Source organism: Microcaecilia unicolor, chromosome 7 (assembly GCF_901765095.1).
Source record: "Microcaecilia unicolor chromosome 7, aMicUni1.1, whole genome shotgun sequence".
Classification (NCBI taxonomy): Eukaryota; Metazoa; Chordata; class Amphibia; order Gymnophiona; family Siphonopidae; genus Microcaecilia; species Microcaecilia unicolor.
The window spans coordinates 1,524,409-1,544,927 of NC_044037.1; the positions used below are offsets into that span (position 1 = coordinate 1,524,409).

The 20,519-nt window shown below is 43.7% G+C and overlaps 1 protein-coding gene across 1 annotated transcript in view; it reads left to right on the top strand.

The window, feature by feature from the left end:
* ZMYM3 (zinc finger MYM-type containing 3) overlaps positions 1–20,519 on the top strand; it is a 271,782-nt gene that overhangs the window by 228,662 nt on the left and 22,601 nt on the right. Inside the window, 6 exon segments of the mRNA XM_030209787.1 lie at positions 13,374–13,520; positions 14,284–14,387; positions 14,682–14,850; positions 15,144–15,295; positions 15,825–15,939; positions 19,788–20,043. Coding sequence (XP_030065647.1) covers positions 13,374–13,520; positions 14,284–14,387; positions 14,682–14,850; positions 15,144–15,295; positions 15,825–15,939; positions 19,788–20,043 — 943 coding nt within the window.

Genomic DNA, 20,519 nt, shown 5'->3' on the forward strand with positions numbered 1-20,519 from the left:
GTTACCTGTTCTACACCACTCAGGATTTTGTAGACCTCTATCATACCCCCCCACCCCCAGCCGTCTCTTTTCTAAGCTGAAGAGCCCTAATCTCTTTAGCCTTTCCTCATACGAGAGGAGTTCCATTCCCTTAATCATTTTGATTGCCCTTCTTTGAACCTTTTCTAATTCCGCTACATCTTTTTTGAGATACGGCAACCAGAATTGCACACAATGCTCGATCGCACCATGGAGAGATACAGAGGTATTATAATAATCTTTGTCCTATTTCTACCCCTTTCCTTATAGTTCTTAGTAAACTGTTTGCTTTTTTAGCAGTCGCCTCACACTGGGCAGAAGATTTCAGCATGTTGTCTACGTTGACACCTAGATCTTTTTCTCGGGGGCTGACTCCTAAGGTGGATCTTAGAATCAAGTAACTATGAGTTGGATGATTATTCCCAATGTGCATCACTTTGCATTTGTCCACATTAAATTTCATCTGCCATTTGGATGCCCAGTCTTCCAATGTCCTAAGTTTTTCCTGCAATTTTTGTACAATCTGTGTGCATTCTAACAACTTTATTAGGATTTATTTACCGCCTTTTTGAAGGAATTCACTCAAGGCGGTGTACAGTAAGAATAGATCAAATATGAGCAATAGGCAATTACAGCAGTAAAAATATTCAACTAACAATACAAAATATGACATGGTATACTACTTGCAATGTCAACACAATACGTAATAGAACATTATAATTGGTAGTGAAGGGTAAGGCAAAGTTGTAACATATAGATGAGTAAGAAAGTAGGAAGAATTATAAAGTAAGGTGACTGATTTGAAGAAAGTTGCACATGAGGTCAGAGAGATGGTTAAATATTATCTCAGCTAGGGTAGGGATGGGTTGGGCAGCCTGAGTAACATAGTAAATGACGGCAGATAAAGACCTGTACGGTCCATCCAGTCTGCCCAACAAGATAAACTCATTTTACATGGTATGTGATGCTTTATATCCTTGTGTGTGTGTGAGTGAGACTAACAAGTTAGTTACTTCTTCCATTAAAGGCCTGGTTGAAGAACCAAACTTTCACCTTCTTCCTGAAGTAGAGATAGTCTTGTGTTAAGCGGAGCCTTTCAGGCAATGCATTCCAGAGTGTAGGGAATACTCTGGAGAAGGCTCGCTTGCGGGTATCACATCGTGTAATGTCTCTTGGAGAGGGTGTAGTTAGTGAAAGTCCTTGGGAGGACCTTAGTGACCTTGGTGGTGTGTGGAGGATCATCCTATTCTTCAGATATTTAGGGCCATTTCCTTTCAGGGCCTTGAAGATCAGACATAGAGTTTTAAATTTAGCCCTGTATTGTACTGGTAGCCAATGAAGTTTTTGCAAAAATGGTGTGATGTGGTCACGTTGCTTGCGACCTTCTATGAGTCTTGCTTCTGCATTCTGAATCAACTGGAGCTGGTGCAGGCCCTTTGTAGTCAGACCATTGTATAGTGCATTGCAGTAATCCAGTCTTGATGTTACCATGGCATGCACAACTGGGATAAGACTTACATTCTCGATGTAATGAGAGAGGCAGCGTAGCTGTCGCAAATATTAGAAGCAGCTGATGAAGGTTGCTTGGATCTGGGGAATCAGGGTAAGTGTTGAATAACTATATTCCAAGGTTCCTGACTTGTGATTTGAGGGGGAGTTCATACTTCCCAAAAGGGATTTTGATGTCAGGTATGTATCCACTTGTGTTAGAGACCCAGGGAAGATCGGTTTTACTTGGGTTCAGGCAAAGTTGGTTGTGTTTAGCCCATTCTTGAATTGATGTTAGACAAGTAACATAGTAGATGACAGCAGAAAAAGACCTGCACGGTCCACCTAGTCTGCCCAACAAGATAAACTCACATGTGCCATTTTTGTGTATACCTTACCTTGATTTGTACCTGTCTTTTTGAGGGCACAACCGGATAAGTCTGCCCAGCACTATCCCCACCTCCCAACCACCGCTCTGGCACAGAACCGTATAAGTCTGCCAGCACTATCCCCGCCCCGCCCCCAACCACCAGCCCCGCCTCCCACCACCACTCTGGCACAGACCGTATAAGTCTGCCCAGCACTATCCCCACCTCCCAACCACCAGGCCCTGCCTCCCACCACTGGCTAAGCTTCTGGGGATCCCTTCCTTCTGAGACAGGATTCCTTTATGTTTATCCACCGCATGTTTCAATTCCGTTACCCGTTTCCTCTCCCCACCTCCCACAGAGGGCATTCCAAGCATCCACCACTCTCTCCGTAATAAATTACGTCCTGACATTTTGTTGAGTCTGCCCCCCTTCATCTCATTTCATATCCTCGCGTTCTAAACCACCTTCCATCTCCGGAAAAGGTTCGTTGGCGGATTCATACCTTTCAAATATTTGAACGCTGTATCATATCACCCCTGTTTCTCCTTTCCTCCAGGGAAACATGTTCAGGTCAACAAGTCTCATCCTCCTACGTCTTGTAAACCGCAAATCCATACCATTCTCGTAGCTTTTCTTTGCACACCGCTTCCATTTTTAAACATCCTTCACAAGATATGGCCTCCAAAACTGAACACAAATACTCCAGGTGGGGCCTCACCAACGTCTCAAACAGGGGTATTAAACCTCTTTTCTTCTGCTGGTCACAACCTCTCTCTATGCAGCCTAGCAAATCTTCTAGCTATGGCCACCGTGTTGTCACACTGTTTCGTCGCCTTCAGGTCCTCAGATACTATCACCCAAGATCCCTCATCCCCGTTCATACCTATCAGACTCTCACCGCCTAACACATACGTCTCCCTTGGATTTCTACTGCCCTAAGTGCATCACTTTGCACTTATCAGTTTATTCAAGGCTGTAGGTAAGTTAGGTTCAATAGATGCAGAACTGAGTGTCCATTGACCGAATTGGCTCAGCTAGTGGCTTGAGGTAGATATTGAACAGAATAGGTGACAGTATCGATCCTTGTGGTACCCCGCAGGTCAGTCTCCATGGTGGTGATGAGTTGCTGCTAATCATTATGGATTGTTGCCTGTCTGATAGGATCTGAACCAGGCAAGTACTGTACCATTGATATACCTGTTTCTGTCAGTCATGCTAGCAAGATATCATGATCCACAGTGTCAAAAGCAGCCGAGAAATCTAACAGTACTAACATTGAGGCGAATCCCTTGTCTCGGTTTCTGAGACGATCATCTAGCAAGGATACGAGGACCATTTTTGTTCCATAACCGGATCTGAATCCAGATTGGCATGGATCTAGCCAGTTACTCTTTTCTAGCCATTCATTAAGTTGAACAGACTGTTTGTTCTAAGAGTTTCCGTAGAAATGGGATGTTGGATAACTGGCCTGTAACTTTCAAGTTTGTCCTGGTCAAGGTTGTTTTTCTTCATTAGAGGGTGAACACTGCCCTTTTTAATGCTGTTGGTAGTTGCCCATTAGAAAGAGAGATGTTCACAATTTTTGTGACGCCTTCTATAAGGCCCATACGTACCTGCTGCACTATCTTTGATGGGCAGGGATCGAGGGAGCAGATAGTTGGTTGAAGGTCTCTTGGGATTTTGTCAAGGCTCTCCTCTGTCATTAGGTTAAAAGTGTTCCATCTGTCTCTGTTAGAAGGGGGCGAGTTTGTGCACCTCTGGTTGACTGGTTGGGCACTGGGTGGAATTGATTGTAATTCCTGATGGAGACTTTAATTTTGTTGGCAAAGTTTGCAGCAAAATCATTGCAGTTCACTTTAGACCGGGCAGGCTGGTTCTGTTGTGAATAGTTTTGTCGTCTGCAGATTTAATCATCGTTAAAATTTCAAGATCATTAATAAATACGTTAAATATCACCAGTCCCAGTACACATCCTTGTGGCACTCCACTATTCACCCTCCTCCACTGAGAGAAATGACCATTTAACCCTACCGTCTGTTTTCTGTCCAATAACCGATTCCTAATCCACACCAAAACCTTGCCTCCTATCTCATTACTCTAATTTTCTCAGGGATGTCTCATGAGGAACTTATCAAAAGCTTTCTGAAAATCTAGATACTCTACATCAACCGGCTCACCTTTATCCGCATGTTTATGCAAGACTTCCCTTGGCTGAATCTATACTGACTCTGTCCCATTAAACCATGTTTGTCTATGTGCTCTCTAATTTTATTCTTTATAATAGTTTCCACTGTTTTGCCCGGCACTGATGTCAGGTTACCAGGCTGTAATTTTCTGGTTCATCCCTGGAACCCTTTTTAAAAATTGGTGTCGCATTGGCCACCCTCTACTCTTCAGGTACTATGGATGATTTTAAAGACATGTTACATATTACTAACAGCAGATCAGCAATTTAATGCTTGAGTTCTTTGAGTACCCATGGATATATGCCATTCTTTGAAGGACAATCTTTTGGCTGTAATAACCTCTTTTACTTCACCTTTTAACTATGCTGGCTGTCGTTTTCTCTTCTTTCCACCTTTGCAAATACGTGGAATGCATCTGGTCTGGGCTTCCAAGATGGTATTTTTAATAACGTCCACACCTGATTTAGTGTCCTAACCCTTTGCAGCTGATCTGTTTAGCTTCTTTTTAAACATTTTCCTCATTTTTTTATAGTCGCCCTTTCGAAAATTAAGTGCAGCTACAGTAGATTTCCTTTGGGGGTTCATCCCAGATAGTAGCTGAAACTTGATCATGTTATGATCACTATTTCCCAGGGGACCCAACACCACAACCTCTCACACTATGCTCTGCACGCCACCAAGGACCAGATCCAAAGTGACTCCCCCTCTTGCCGGTTCCTGGACCAATTGCTCCAAGAAGCAGTCATTTATCGCATCTAGAAATTTTATCTCCCTGGCACTCCCTGATGTAACATTTATCCAGTCAATATTAGGGTAATTGAAATCACCCATTATTATAGTGTTGCCCAGTTTGCCAGCTTGCCTAATCTCTGTAAACCTTTTATCTGTCTGTTCTGTCCCGGCAGACGGTAGTACAGTCCTACAAGAATACTCCTTTCTTTCACATATGGGATTTCTATCCATAATGATTCTATGCTGCTATCTGTGTCATGTGAAATGTCTATTTTATTTGACTCAATTCCGTCTTTAACATATAGCGCAACCCCCCTCCTCTCCAATTTGATTCTCTCTATCATTGCGATACAATTTGTGTAACCTGTTAACACAGTGTCCCATTGGTAGGCATCTCAGAGACTTGGTGGAAAGAGGACAATTATATCTACCTCATCATTTAATACTATATACTCTTAACTCTCCCATATTATTTTTTTGGCTTCTAGCATGTGTGTACAGGCACTTCAAATTGTGTTTTTTCCTTTGATCTACAAGCTGCTTAGAAATTGAAGGGGATAATGTGCATCCTTTATTCTGCTCTTTCATTAAGCACACCTGGCTTACTTTCAGCATTGTTGAAACCTCTCTGTTGGGATTAATGTCCTGTTTCAGTAGTATCCTTAGAGGATACGCCACACTGAAGCATGAACCCCTGGGCAACTGTCGGCTCCCCCCCCCCCCCCCCCCCCAATTCTAGTTTAAAAGCTTGTGTATCTGCTTGTTAAAAGTTAGCGCCAACAGCCTGGTTCCATCCTGTTAAGGTGGAGCTCATCCTTTTCAGAACTGTCCTCCCCCTTTCCCAGAATGTCACCCAGTTCCTAAAAAAATCTAATTCCCTCATCCCTGCACCATTGTCTCAACCATGCATTGAAACTTTGGAGCTCCTGCTGCTTTTTGGGTCCTTCACCTGGAACAACACCACTGGACTGGAACCAGGGACTAACTGATTCCTCTATGATATCTAAGTCCATCATTCCTGTACCTGCCTTGATAATTTCCTTCCTCTTAAATTCTGGTGTTCTATGGGGCCTCTGCCTTACAATCCTACCAGGCTCGGTGACGATATCATGGGCCACCAAATGGGTTTCCCCAGGTAGGGGATTGATAACATCCTGAAACTCCTCTATCATTTCCCTTACCCGTTGCCTCTGCCCATGGGATAGAGACTCACCGATAACAGGTTCCCCCCCTCCTGTACATCACTTAGTTGAGGACCCAACTCCTCTTCAGAGACTGCCACCCACCCTTCTCTCTCTATCCACGGTTTCAATATATTTACATGGTAGGTCTGAATCCTACCTTTCGCATGCCTTACCCGATATGTCCATGGGCCTACTCTGGCTGTTACCACGCAGGGTCCCTTCCACTGAGAAGTAAACTTATGGGGGTCTGAGGCCACCATGACGAGCACTTTATCTCCCACCTGAAATTTCCTTACTTTTGTGCCCCGGTCATAATACCCTTTCTGGCTCTCTTGGCTCTGCCCCAGGGTGTCCTGCGCAAACGCCGTGACCCTCTGAATCCTTGCTCTTAACTCCCTCAGGTATGTACTAACCTCCCTGGGCTCTTCCTCTCTCTCTACCCATGCCTCCTGAATTATGTCCAGAATGCCCCGCGGCAATCGGCCAAAGACCAATTCAAAGGGGGATACCCCTAGGGATGCTTGAATATTCTCCCTACATGCATATAAATCATAGGGTAACAACTGGTCCCAATCCTCATACTTCCCTTTCAAGCCTTTCCTCAACATCTGCTTAAGGGTTTTATTAAATCGCTCTACCATCCCGTTTGTCTGGGGATGGTAGGCAGCTGTGGTAATGTGGCGTATGTTAAAAGCTTCCCACAGTTCTCTTAACTGTCTAGATTTGAAATTGGACCCCTGATCCGTAAGCATTTCTCGAGGGAATCCCACTTCACAGAAAAGCTTGACCAATTCGGCGGCTATACCCGTAGCTCGTATATTTCTCATTGGGAAGGCCCAGGGAAACCTAGTGGCCCTATCCATGACTACAAAAATGTATGCAAAACCCCTAGGTGTTCTGATGAGGGGTCCCACAATGTCCATAGCCATACTTCTCATAGGTTCCCCAATAATAGGCAATGGGTACCATAGGTGCCCTGGGAGGGTATCGGTCCACCAACCGCTGACAGGAGGGGCAACTTGGCAATTAATTCTGGACTTCCCTATGTATGCCAGGCCAATAAAAACGCTCACAGCACCTGTGTTCAACGTACTCCTGGGAGCCCTTATGCCCTGCCAAAGGATGATCAATGGGCCCCTCTTAGAATAAGACTCCTAAAGACCCGGGAATTACCACTGGCCTCGCACCGGTCCCCCCACCGGATCCTGTATTTCCCGGTACAAACAATCCCTCCACAACCCGAACCGGGGAAACCCGCCTGAAGGCCCCCCTTCCACTGTTCCCAGTGCCCTTTTTAATACCGGTCATCTCTCTGCTCCTGGCCAAAGCGGGAATCTCTCTAACCACCTCTTGTGCCTCCATGCATAGCCTCTCTCTTCCCCAAACCTCCTTAGGGCCCTAGCCCGGCTATGCCTCTCCGCCTGCCATGTTTCTCTCCCTTCTCTCCCTAAAATGTCTTCTATAATGGTCTCTAGTAAGACCTAATCTATTTTTAATGGCCGCCACTACCTGCTCATAATCCATGGAGCTGTCCGCCGGCATGGCCCGGTATGCAGCCAGAGCTTCCCCAGCTAGGCTTCCTGCCAGTCGAACAGCCCACTGTTCTTTCGGCCATTGCACTGCCCTGGCGATCCTCTCAAATGTAGCAATAAAGTCATCCACATCATCATCCTCCCCCATTCGTCCCAAAGAAAAGGGTCCAAACGGAGGGGTTCCTACCCCCATGGGTAAACCGGCCACTGTACCGGGGCTGCAACTTTATCCAACAGGCTCCCTATGGCTTGCATCTGACCTTGCACTGCCTGGAGCAGAGGTACATGCTGTTCCTTGGCGGCTTCCACCACTTGCTGCAAGACCTGTTGAGCCCCCTCCTGCTGCTTCTGAAACTGCGCAGCCATCCAGTGAAGCATTTCTTTCTGCTCCATCCTGCCTGGTCTGGAATACCAAAAACACCAAGTGCGATACCACTTTTTTTTTTCTTAATTCCTAATTTGTACTGCTCTTCTCCCACCACTCCCCTTTTACACTACCCCCGCCTGGGTTCCTTGGCATGACCTGTGTTCCCCCCTTAGCTTCACACTTCAATCCAGCATTGATCCCCCTTCAGGTACCTCTTACCTGGGGTAACCGCTGGTCTTCGCTTTGCTAAGGGTGGCCTTGTCAGCTTCAATCGAGTCCCATCGGCGGTGCCACTGTAATACTGTAATCCCGGGTAGCAAACCTTCAGGGGTGGTAGGCTCCCTTTAGCATCCCAAATAAAGTCCTTCCAGAAAACACAGCTTTTAGTTCCCACAGTTTATTTCCCCTCCTCCACCAAATCTCAGTTCAAGGGGTTAAAGTCCCATTTGGTTCCAAAATAAAGCAACAAGAAAAAAACTTCCCTTTAAATCCCAGTTCTCCCCCCAGTTCAACAGCCTGGGTTTCAGTTTTAAAAGTCTTTCTGCTTGGGTGGTTGCAGAATGGCAGTACACCGCCCCAACACAGCTAATTGACTCCTGTGACCACCCACTGCCTCAGTCCCTGCAACTCTGCCCCAAAGTACAATTACAGTCCATGTCCACTGGTTCCTCCAAACCTGGTGTGTTGGTCTCTCCAGCCTCCCCTTCCTCCAAGCACTCCATTAACTCTGCCTCTCTGCTAGGCTGTTGGTTGGAGACCTCCTCCCCCTCCCAGGTGGAAGGAATCTTGTACTGATTTCTAACCCACGGGTATTGAGCTTTGTCATCCCTGCTCCCCCTTCTGGCCTTCGCCTGCCATCGCAGCTGCTCTCTCCAGTCCTTTTCCCCCTCCCTTCCACGTGGGAGCCACACCGGGTTTTGGGACCTACACCCCGATCCCTTCTCTCAGGGCCTTGTGGGGAATGTAGTCTGGCCCCATACCTCCTCCTGAGCTGCTTAGACCCTCCAACCTCCTTACACAATACTATGTAAACCACTTTGATTGTAGTTGTAAAAACCACAGAAAGGTGGTCTATCAAGTCCCATTCCATTTCCCTTTTGAATTTTTCAATAATTTAAAACCTGCTGGTGTTAGTCTAATGTAAAAATGTCTTTAGCTTATATGGTATTTTGTGTGATTTATTTAGTGTTTTCTTCTTAGAAGGTAATGAAATGTAATTTAAGACCACTCTTCCCTTTTTATCCTAATTAGAATAACATACTATAAATGAAGAGTTGTTCTAAGGTGGGCAGTCTTTGGGGAGGGTGGGTGGGATTGAAGTATAAACTTCTAGAAGCTATCTGTTAAAGTTGTAGGCTGTGACAGAAAGTTCAATCTAACTCAGTAATCTAATTGCCCTTAATAACCTTTGAAAATATTCTACTTCCTCACTTCTTAAGTAACACCTAATTCAGGTCAGAAGCAGTGCTACCTCTCCAGCAACCAAAGAACAGAAAAAAACTATCTTTAGAACAAAATTTGAGCCTTGCTACTGTCCTTTGTAATTTTCTTTGGCTGTTAAGTTTCTGCCTTTAGAAAAAGTTTCACTTTAAAACTGAGGGAAAAGGGTTGTACACTATGGAAACTAGTTAATAATGCTTGCTTTTCTCTCTGTTCTCCCCCCACCACCACCACGCACACACTAATACTAAACTAGGTCCTACAGTGCCTGCTAGAGGCTATCTGTTAATGCTGTGATACAAAGTTCAAGTTTTAAAACTGGGGGGGGGGGAGGGGGGGGAAGGGTATGGAGACTAATTGATAAAATTTGCTTTTTTTTTTTTTCTTTTTATTCTGCCTATCAATAACCTACAAGTCTACTACTACTATTAAACATTTCTATAGCGCTACTAGACTTACGCAGCGCTGTACAAATTAACATGAAAAGACAGTCCCCGCTCAACAGAGCTTACAATCTAAATTGGACAGACGAACAGACAGCTAGAGGTGGGGAAATTGCAGTGGTAGGGGTGATAAGTGAGGGTGTTGAGTAAGAGAGTCATGGTTAGGAGTCGAAAGCAGTAACAAAGAGGTGGGCTTTAAGCCTAGAAGACAGCCAGAGACTGAGCCTGACGTACTGGCTCAGGGAGTCTATTCCAGGCATTTAACTTAAGTCAATTCCTCCTTTAAACCCCAGTCTTTAAGTTCCCAAAGCACAGAGTAAAGTAATGTTCACTTACCAGAGAAATGTCCTTGTCTTCAGACATTCTCAGATGCCCAGTCTTATAATGTAATAGACAACAGTCCTTAGTGGGTAGGTTACTGGTAGAAATGTATTTAGGTTAGATACTAACGCTTTCCAGAAAGATTGCACTGCTGGACAAGTCCACTACATATGGGGGGGGGGGGGGGGGGGAAATCTTCCCCCTACAATTGTGCCAGCATAATGTACCAGTTAAACAGTTTCTCATGGGTATAATACCAATGATAACATTTATACCCATTTTTAATCATAAGAGTAGTAATTGAAACCTTGAATAAATATTGAAAGATTTTGTCCCATAGTTGGGGTTCATAAGTACATGCCAGGAGTCTTTCCCGGTTTGATGCTCAAAGCTGACCATGCTAGCAACATCTGATTTAAACTGGAACTATCCAGCTAGCGATCACATTATTTAGAGTCTAATGCACAGGGGTTCTATGTGGTTTTTACTGTTTGGGTAGCAGCTAATGATAATCCTATGCAAATGTATTGCAAAGAACTCATTAGTATTTAAATTAGCATTCCGAGCGATGCACAGAAAGGACTGCTTACCTTTAGTGTGCAAAATGTTCTGTCAGGTCTGTAGATGTTGTGTGAGGGAGACTTCTGAGAGGAGCAAAAACTTGTTGGAGAGCAGAGAACAGCTTTAGAGGGGCAGAGAAACAGCTGGGGGTTGGCTTTCAGCAAGGAGGAAAAAGATATAGGGGAATTAGAAAAGGTACAGAGAAGGGCGACAAAAATGATAAAGGGGATGGGACGACTTCCCTATAAGGAAAAGCTAAAGACGCTAGAGCTCTTCAGGTTGTAGAAAAGACAGCTAAGGGGAGATATGATAAGAGGTCTATAAAATGAGTGGAGTGGAACGGGTAGGTGTGAATCATTTCTTTACTCTTTTCAAAAATACTAGGAGTAGAGGGCAAGCAATGAAGCTACAAAGTAGTAAATGTAAAACAAATCAGAGAAAATATTTCTTCGCTCAATGTGCAATTAAAATCTGGAATTTGTTTCCAGAGAATGTGGTAAACACAGTTGGCTTAGCGGGGTTTAAAAAAGGTTTGGATGGCTTCCTAAAGGAAAAGTCCATAGACCATTATTAAATTGACTCGGGGAAAATCCACTGATTATTTCTGGGATAAGCAGCATAAAATGTATTGAGTTTTCTGGGATCTTTCCAGGTACTTGTGACCTGGATTGGCCACTGTTGGAAACATGATGCTGGGCTTGATGGACCTTCGGTCTGTCCCAGTATAGCAATGCTTATGTTCTTATGACTGATTAATCCTGATTCTTGATAGAGAAAGCAAAGTTTGTTTTTTTTTAGTTTTGTTGGTTTTTTGTTTTTTTTTACTGAAAATGGGATAGATTGGGCACAAATAACCACCTTATCTTCCCTGAGGGTTGAATCCTAAGTTTTGTCATGAACTGAGGGAACTTGGAGAGGCAGTAACTGTGTGGGAAGCCCTGAAACCTGCTCAAAATATTCTCCTCATTTTTTCTGAGCTCTGAAGGAGCCAGTATGTGTCTGAACCATCTAATGATGTCACCCACCAATATATCCTGCTGTGTATAGAGAACCCCATTTGGGTAAATAAGTGAAACTTTGGTGCGTGGTTTTCTTTCATGATCCAACCCTGCCTAAGACGTTCTCCTAAGCTCTGCAGGTAAAGGTACCTATTCACATATTCATTTTATTCAGGTTTGCTATTCCAGCTTATTTGCAGCACAAGTCAAAGTGGTTTACAATTCTATAAAAGCAAGAAGAGAAATAAGAAAAGGATCTCGATGACCAGTGATAGGACAGGAGACATTCGCTCCGGACACACATACATAGCAGTTAATTCAAATCAGAGGGTCTTTGCTTTCATTTCTCTTCACTTAATAAGTGTGACAGGAGATTCAGTTTTAAAGACTTGGGTTTTAAGAGCTGATTGAAATTTCCCAAGAAGGGATGGGGATAGGGGGAAAAAAAAAGCACTTGTTGGCGATTCTCAACTAGCCCATGCAGGGTCTGGGAGAACAAGTCTATGGTCATTCAGAGAACGGAGATATCGAGCAGATATATGTGCAGTTAGTAATTGAGGTGTTGTCATATACGGCCTTATGAGTTAATTTAGGATTAAATTCAAAATATTAGCATTCAGTTGGTAACCAATGTAGCTGCTTAAGTAAAAGTGTTATGTGGTCTGTACATATTGCCCTGCACAGAAGGCTCGCAGTGTAGGGTTTGTGACCATTTAAGATGGGCTTTTGAGATGTCTGCAATAGCCATACTGAGAGCTTATAAAAGCATTGAAATATATATGCAAGGCATCCTTATCTAAATAACTTTTTATTGATCTCAAGAGATGCAGAGTGAAAATACCTGATTTAAGTACATTATAGATTAGTTGGGAAAAGGTGAGCTAAGAGTGTTACAAAGGGAAAAAATAGACAGAAATCAAAACCAAATTTCATGTAAGGAAAGGTCTTTAATTATTCCTCTCAGTCTAGGAAGACTTTAGTGTTATTTGCAGAAATGATAAAATTGCTATTTCTTCCTTTTCACAGATCATTCTAAAAATATAAAGTAACAGTTCCAGCACAGACCCCTGTGAGATTCCACATTCCCCTTGTCATTTACTAGAATAGGAATAAATACTATTAATCATGATTTGGTACCTCCACTTCATTTCAGTTCCTTATTTTCTTCAAAATGTTATTCCTAAATCTCTTGTTTGTGGGTCTCCTTGTAGGAGTCATCATTACTATTTTTTTAATATAACTTTATTGGTATTGCAAAGCATAGCTGTAGAACCAGATGTGAGGTTGTGCTGTCTGTAAAGATGTTATATAGTCCCTGATTCCTGCTGATATCTGTATATGGTCTCCAGGGCTCGGTGATGTATTTATTTGGATTTGTTTACTTCCTGTTTGAAAGAATTCACTCAATGTGGTGTACAGTAAGAATAAATCAAACATAAGCAATAGACAATTACAGGAATAAAAATATACAAGTAACAGTACAAAGTATGGCATAGTACACTACTTACAATGTCAACACAATATGGAATAAGAACATTTTAATAGACGGCGTAGGGTATAAGCAAAGATGGAACATATAGAGGAGCTAGAAAATGAGGTGACTAATTAAAGAAAATTGCACAGGAGGTCAGAGAGATGATTACATGTCATCTCAGCTAGGGCAGGAGTGGATGTAGGGTCCTGTTCCTAGTGAAGGTGTTATTGAACATTCTGATTTTGTTTATATCCTGAGATCTGGCAATTAACCAGAGTGCTGAGGGGCTGCTGGAGGATTGTGACCTATTTGGACCGGCAAGAGATGATGTGCTGGCAATGGCTGTGAAGATGGCAAATGTCCTTGATGAACCTGGCCAGGACCTGGAGGCTGACTTCCCGAAAAGTGAGGAGATTTATGATAGGGAGGGAGGGAGGGAGGGAGGTCCCTAATACTGAAAGAATATGAGTGTGTGTGGCTGAGTGGGTAGGTGTTTGGGGGAGGGGAGGTGATATGGAGAAGGGACAATAAGTGTATCCATTGTGAGAGGGAGGAAGATGTGCCTGAGGAAAAGTGTTGATACATGTGTTGATAGACAACTGAATATGAAGGATGGAAACATTAGGAAGTGGAGGAAGATTTGATTTTTCAGGTAGCTTGGAAGAGCTGGGAATGGGGGAAATTCCAGGTAGAAGGATAGGGGACATTGTGGATGGAGAGAAGGTAAGAGAGGCCTCAAATGGCAGGTGAGGCTCAAATGAATGTATTTGGCTGCTGCCAGATATGACATTGCTGCAAAATGGAAGCAGGCCAACAGACCAATGCTACAAATTGGATTATACGACTTAAAGTAATCAGAGACTTGGAAAAATTGACTAATAGGCATCACAGATATTATGATCCAGAACAGGAGAAATGGATCCACCTTAATATCATCATTGCTGAGGGGATGGGAGGGGATAATGTAGGGTACTGGAAAGTGGGGGAACACCAAAGAAGCCACAGGTGGTGTTTTCTTTACTGTTGGCTTACTAGAGGGGGAATGGGGGGGAGGGAGGTATACGGTTATAAGTTGCTGCTTGCACCCTCTGTGTGTCCTCATTCCACAAGAAGCCTGTCTATAGTACAAGCTTTGCTAGATTTAACCTGTACTCACTTGTGGTTTCAGATCCCTTGGATATTAATCCTAGTGTGGATTTCCTCTTTGACTGTGGCTTAGTTGGACCAGATGATGTTTCCACAGAACAGGAGATGCCTCGAACCCTCAGAAAGGTAAGACAGGCTCGCATCTGTTATTCTACAAGGCTGATAAACAGCCCTAAAATGGAAAGGGACCTTTTTACATATTTGTAGCTTCTTTGGCACCTTCGAATTCGAGAATCCTAATTACAAGGTTAAGAAGGACACACTACTTTTATCCTCTGGCATGGGTATCTCATTTATCCTTCTAAACCTCTACGACTCACACTTTGTTACTATAATAGTTTCTTCTCTTCTTCCCCATCCTATATGTCACTCTTGAGGTTCCTTTAATTTTCTCATCTTTGGCCTTTTGGTTCTATTTAGGGTAACAAGCGTCTGGTTATTCAGAAAGCTGCTCCCGAGACTCCTGAGCATCCAGCCAAGTTGTCAGGCCTGAATTACTCTTATGGTGTCAATGCTTGGAAACTCCTGGGTACAGACAAAAATTTCTCAAGTGGGGAGACAACCAAATTTGATGAACTGCGCTTTGGACGTAGTAGTGATTGATTGTTCTGAAGATGAAACATGAAATGCAGTTTCTCGAAAGGGGGAAGCTTTACTCTGTTTCAGTCTCCCTTTGGGTCTCGCCTTATCTGAAGTTTGGAATACAGAGATCCCTCTCTTTCAGCTTCTACATGGTTAAGGGCTCAGAACATCCCTTCTGTCCCAACTTGGCCAGTCTCGGAGGGCAGAGTAAACCTCTTCCTGTTACAGGTTCCCCAACTCCCCTGTTCTTTCTTTGAGGCACAGAGTTAATTCTATCCTACTTTCTTTTGCTGTTTGCAGCAAAGCCAATGCGGGTTAAGGAAGATATTCTTGCATGTACAGCGGCAGAACTCAATTATGGCTTGGCACAGTTTGTGAAAGAAATAACACGTCCAAATGGGGAGCGTTATGATCCTGATAGTATTTATTACCTGTGCCTGGGAATTCAGCAGGTAAGTGAATAGTGTATTGATAATAAGTGAAATGACCTGTCTGCATTATCGGTGCCTTTCTTTGTAAAGTTTGTTGTGCACTTGTATGTGTGGTCCAGGTCAGGGCCACTGAGAGACACCGCTGGGCCCGGGCCAGAACCAGACTGCCATGCGCCCCCCCCCCCCCCCCCCCCCCACTCACCCTGACGCTCCTTTCTATCTCTGTTTCCAAGGGGGGGGCATTGCCAGCAAGCCTCTTTGTTCCTGCCTGCTCCCATGATCTGTCCTCTCCTTCTCCTGTCTGTGCCGGGAGTCGGAACCCATATGATTGCATTAAAGCAATATCTCGCAATCATCCGGGTCCTGGGCGGCAGGCAGGAGCAGAAGAGGACAGACCCAAAAGCAGGCAGGAAGAAGCTTGCTGGCACCAGGCTCAGGTCGCCCCCCCCCACCCCCTTTGGATCACTGAGAATATAGCAGGTGTTTATATTTCTGTTAAATATTTTGCATACTGTTTTATGATTCATTGCTTTGTACTTGTTCTGTACAGTTCCTTTTGGAAAATAACCGGATGGTGAATATTTTCACTGACCTTTGCTACCTGACTTTTGTCCAAGAGCTGAACAAGATCCTGGCTGGCTGGCAGCCAACAACCTTACCGAACAGTAAGAAGATAAGATACTTCCCTTCTTCCACTTCTGTTTCATGTCTGTTTCTATTGGTTACAAAGGTTATCACGTTATGCAAAGCATATGTGGTTGTATTAAGCGCCCACAGTTATGTGTCCATGGTATGCGTTAATGAGGGGAAAATGAGCAGTTCCACATAAATGCCCTGAGCACTATTCTGTATGGGCACACACAAGGCGGACCTGTCTCCAACTTCCCACACAATTTACAGAATACTATAACTTAAGGGCGTCTTTCACATATTTAGATACCCAGAGATACACCAGGCCTCTGGCTGGTGGACCTGCCGACACTTAAATGTAAAATTACTCTAGTATTCTGTAATGACACCTAGACACAGGAGTGTTACAGAATACGCTCCTATCGCGTGTTATCGGAGCACCTAACAGGAGGCCCCCTGTTACAGGCTTACCCCCAAAATGTATTTTAGACCCTAATCTAAGCCATGATAAGAGAGAAGAAAGATAAGCCATTGAAAAATAACTTGGACATAAAGAGTATATTTTGATTATTCAACAGGAAGTGTCATCAGCAATATTCTTGTATAAAAAGTATGCAAACTCTTCGTTCAATAACTAATGGTACCTTATGAAACAGCAATAAATTAAGTATACATTTCCTGTAACTGTTGATCAGTCTCTCACATTGTCTTTGAGAGATTTTGACCCATTCTTCTGTACTGAACTCTTTCAGTTTTGTCTCTTTCATTTGAGGGCTTCCTGCTATTCTGTGCTCCTTACGGCTGCCCTCCAGGTGCTGAGGAATTTTTGCAACTCATCTGCATACTGCTGTCTGCGTCTTTTGGGGTTATTCCCAGGTCCCACCTTCAAGGGCTCAGGCCTCTGCTCTTGTTAACCCGTTCTCCTTCTGTCCTTCTTCTAGGTAACATGCCATTAGGCACCTGTCACATTTTTCCACAGATTTGTGCTTCCCCTTATTTTACTTCTTATGGGATTAGAAAAGGTTCCAAGAAGAGCAACCAAAATGATAAAGGGGATGGAACTCCTTTCGTATTAGGAAAGGCTAAAGAGGTTGGGGATCTTCAGCTTGGAAAAGAGGCAGATGAGGGGAGATATGATTGGGGTCTACAGAATCCTGAGTGGTTTAGAACTAGTAGAAGTAAATCAATTTTTTTACTCATTCCAAAACTACAAAGACTAGGAGACACTTGAGGAAGTTACCTTGGAATACTTTTAAAACAAATAGGAGGAAATATTTTTTCACTTAATGAATAGTTAAGCTCTGGAACTCTTTGCCAGATGATGTAACAGAGGTTAGCGTATCTGGGTTTAAAAAAGGTTTGGATAAATTCCTGGAGGAAAAGTCCATAGTCTGCTATTCAGACGGTCTTGGGGAAGCAGCTCTTGCCCCTGGATTGGTAGCATGGAATGTTACTGCTAATTGTGTCTCTGCCAGGTACTTGTGACCTTGCTTGGCCACTGTTTGGAAAACAGGATATTGGGCTAGATGGAGCATTGGTCTGACCCAGTATGGCTACTCTTATGTTCTTATGTAAGTATTTCCTCAGGTTACTTATGAGTCGTGCAAACAACTTCAGAAATTTTGGAACGGAGCCAGTGCTGGACAGACCTCTATGGTCTGTGCCCTAAAAATGGCAAGGATAATCGAGAATAGGTATTCCATATGATGTATCACTTCATACCATATATAATGAGTTTATCTTTTCGGACAGACTGGATGGACCATATAGGTCTTTATCTGCTGTTGTCTACTATGTCTAAAGATACCTTTCTCCAAGCCATGCTGTCACAGACTAAAGGATGGTGAGCCCTTGGACCACATCTGGAACTGTGGCAGACAAGCCCCCTGGGGTGGCACAAAGGCAGAAACTGAGACAAAACTAGAACAAGGGCAGACAAGACTAGGCAGGAGAAGGCAAAACGAGACAGGACAGGGCAAGACTTAGCAAGCAGTACTAGACAATGGCAAGGCAATGCTAGGTGAGACAAGACAGGGCAGACGAAGCAAGGCAGGACAAGGCTAGGCTAGGCACAGCTAGACAAGACAGGAACTGAATCCAGGGCTAGAACGGAACCCAGACATGAAACAAGACAAGGAAACAAGGCTAGAACTGTGTTCAGACAAGGCAAAGAAAGGCAGGGCAACAACTTATCCGGACCACAACAAGGCAAGACAAGGAACGGACTAAACTGGGTCTAGACAGAATGACAAGGACAAGGGAAGTACGGATGCAGAAGGGATCCTGAACAAGGCAACAAGCAAGACAGACTAGACGAGACAAGGCTCCTAAGGACAGAAGGTTCTATTGCTAGATGTGTACACTGCCGAGAAGTCCATCAGGATATTGAGCAGTATATAAGAGCAAATATAGGCATAGCTATAGTGCCTTTTTCTTTTTTGCTCCCTTAATCTGAAATGTCCCTACTGCTGTGCTTCGCAGTGAACTTTCTTTGAAATCCTTTAAAGCAAACCTTGAAAGCCTTCCTTTTTAAGCAAGCCCTCGGGGACCTGGCAGTGACGGGATTTCTAGCATGAATTTTTACTCTATACATCTCTCTGATCTTCCTACCCCTGCTCATCGGGATGATTGTAGATTTTCCCTATCAGTTATTGGTGTTCCTTTCCTGTTTTCATTTGATTGTAGTTTTGTAAACTGCTCTGCACTTCCTCTGCAGCTAGAGCAGTCTAGTAAGGAGTAGCCTAGTTGCTAGAGCACCAGTCTTAACATCCAGAGGTGGCCAGTTCAAATCCCAGTGCTGCTGCTTGTGATCTTGGGCAAGTCACTTAACTCTCCATTGCCTCAGGTACAAACTTAGATTGTGAGCCCGACAAGGAAATACCTGAATGCAACTCACCTTGAGCTACTACTGGAAAAGCTGCGAGCAAAATCCAAATAAATAAAATAAACTGTGTGCCACTTCCAACGTCAATGGTTGATATTAATGGGCCAGCATAAATGCGACAAGCTATGTGTGGATTTTATAGTATTCTGTAAAGCATGTGTGTCATTGGGAGACACATCTGTATCCCACCCAAGCTCCACCCACTTGTACTCCCTTCTCACAGATATGTGTGATGTAACTCATGCATGCCTTTTTAGATTAGCGGTTAGGACAACTGCACATGTAAGTGGCAATTAAGGTGCCATTCACATGCACATGTGGCGCTTAACCAGTGGTGCACAGTTATAGAATTGCACTTGAAGTGAGGAACACCCTCAGTTAATGGTTACCAGGCTAGTACTAGCCAGGCAGAAACTGAGAACATTAATGCTGGCAGGTTGATGGTGGTCAGGTAGCATCCAGAATGGCCATTGGGAGTTAGGAAGTGGCCTCCTTAACTTTGGTGACTGCTTGGATGATGGATTATGTGTGCAACGTGTATTCACATCTGCCTGGGTTGGTGGCCGAACCAAATAGGAAGATAACCCAAAACTGCCTGGGGTAAGCAGTATAAAATGTTTGTACATTTTTGGGATCTTGCCGGGTATTTGTGACCTAGATTGGCCCTGTTGGAAACAGGATGCTGGGCTCGTTGGACCTTTGGTCTTTCCCAGTATGGCAATACTTATGTACTTATGTAAAGAACAGTATGTCCTGTAAGCAGTCAGGGTGTTAACAGGTGGCATCTGGGATATATTCTTAACGATGTGGATCAGAATCACTGGCTGGTCTTTTTCTGTCAGCATGTATTGTGTTACTCTTTTAGTTTTGAGCTTTGGCTTGGCTTGACTGGGGTTGGTTGTTCTGAGGTGATGTTAGAATTGGATTATCTTGTTGATGAATTGTAGCAGCTGCATTGAAGATAATTGTTATGACATAATTTTTGGTTTTCCCCTTTAGATCTTATATTTTCTCGGGTTGAAGAAGAACATCTATGGGAGTGTAAGCAGCTGGGTGTCTATTCTCCTTTTGTGCTTCTCAACACCCTCATGTTCTTCAACACCAAGTATTTTGGGCTACGTACAGCAGAGGAGCACATGCAACTATCTTTTACCAACGTTGTGCGTCAGTCTCGAAAGTGTACCACTAACAGAGGCACTGTGAAGATGGTCAGTATTCGGTACTGTGCTCCAGCCCGACAGAAAAAAAGGGCGAGGTAGGAGTTACTGCCAAAAGATGCAACTTTATCCTTTGTTTCTATTTTAACTTCCTGGCTTCCAGTATCTTTCTATAACTGTCATGGCAGTCTGGCATTTTCCAGAGCTTTAGGAAACACTTCAGCGCATTGCATCACAGTCTGTGCTCCTATATTCTGCAGTGTGCCTCAGTTCATCTTTTTCTATACCACAGCATGTATCGTATATGTTTTTCTTCAGAGCAGCATTTCCCTGCTACAGCCTTTATGGCATGTTTTTCAGTTTTTGCACTATTTTCTTCAATAGATAAAAGAAGAAAAAAGCTGAAAATCAAAATTATTCATGTCTTTTATAGTTTTCCCTATCCAGTTTTCAGCATTTCAAGTTTTTCTTATTCTGAGTCTGCCAATGAGTCTGTTTAGGCCACCACCTCTCAGACATCCCGGTCATATTCTTTTCTTCCTGTGTCATTTTCTGAATGAAAATTTCTCTCTCA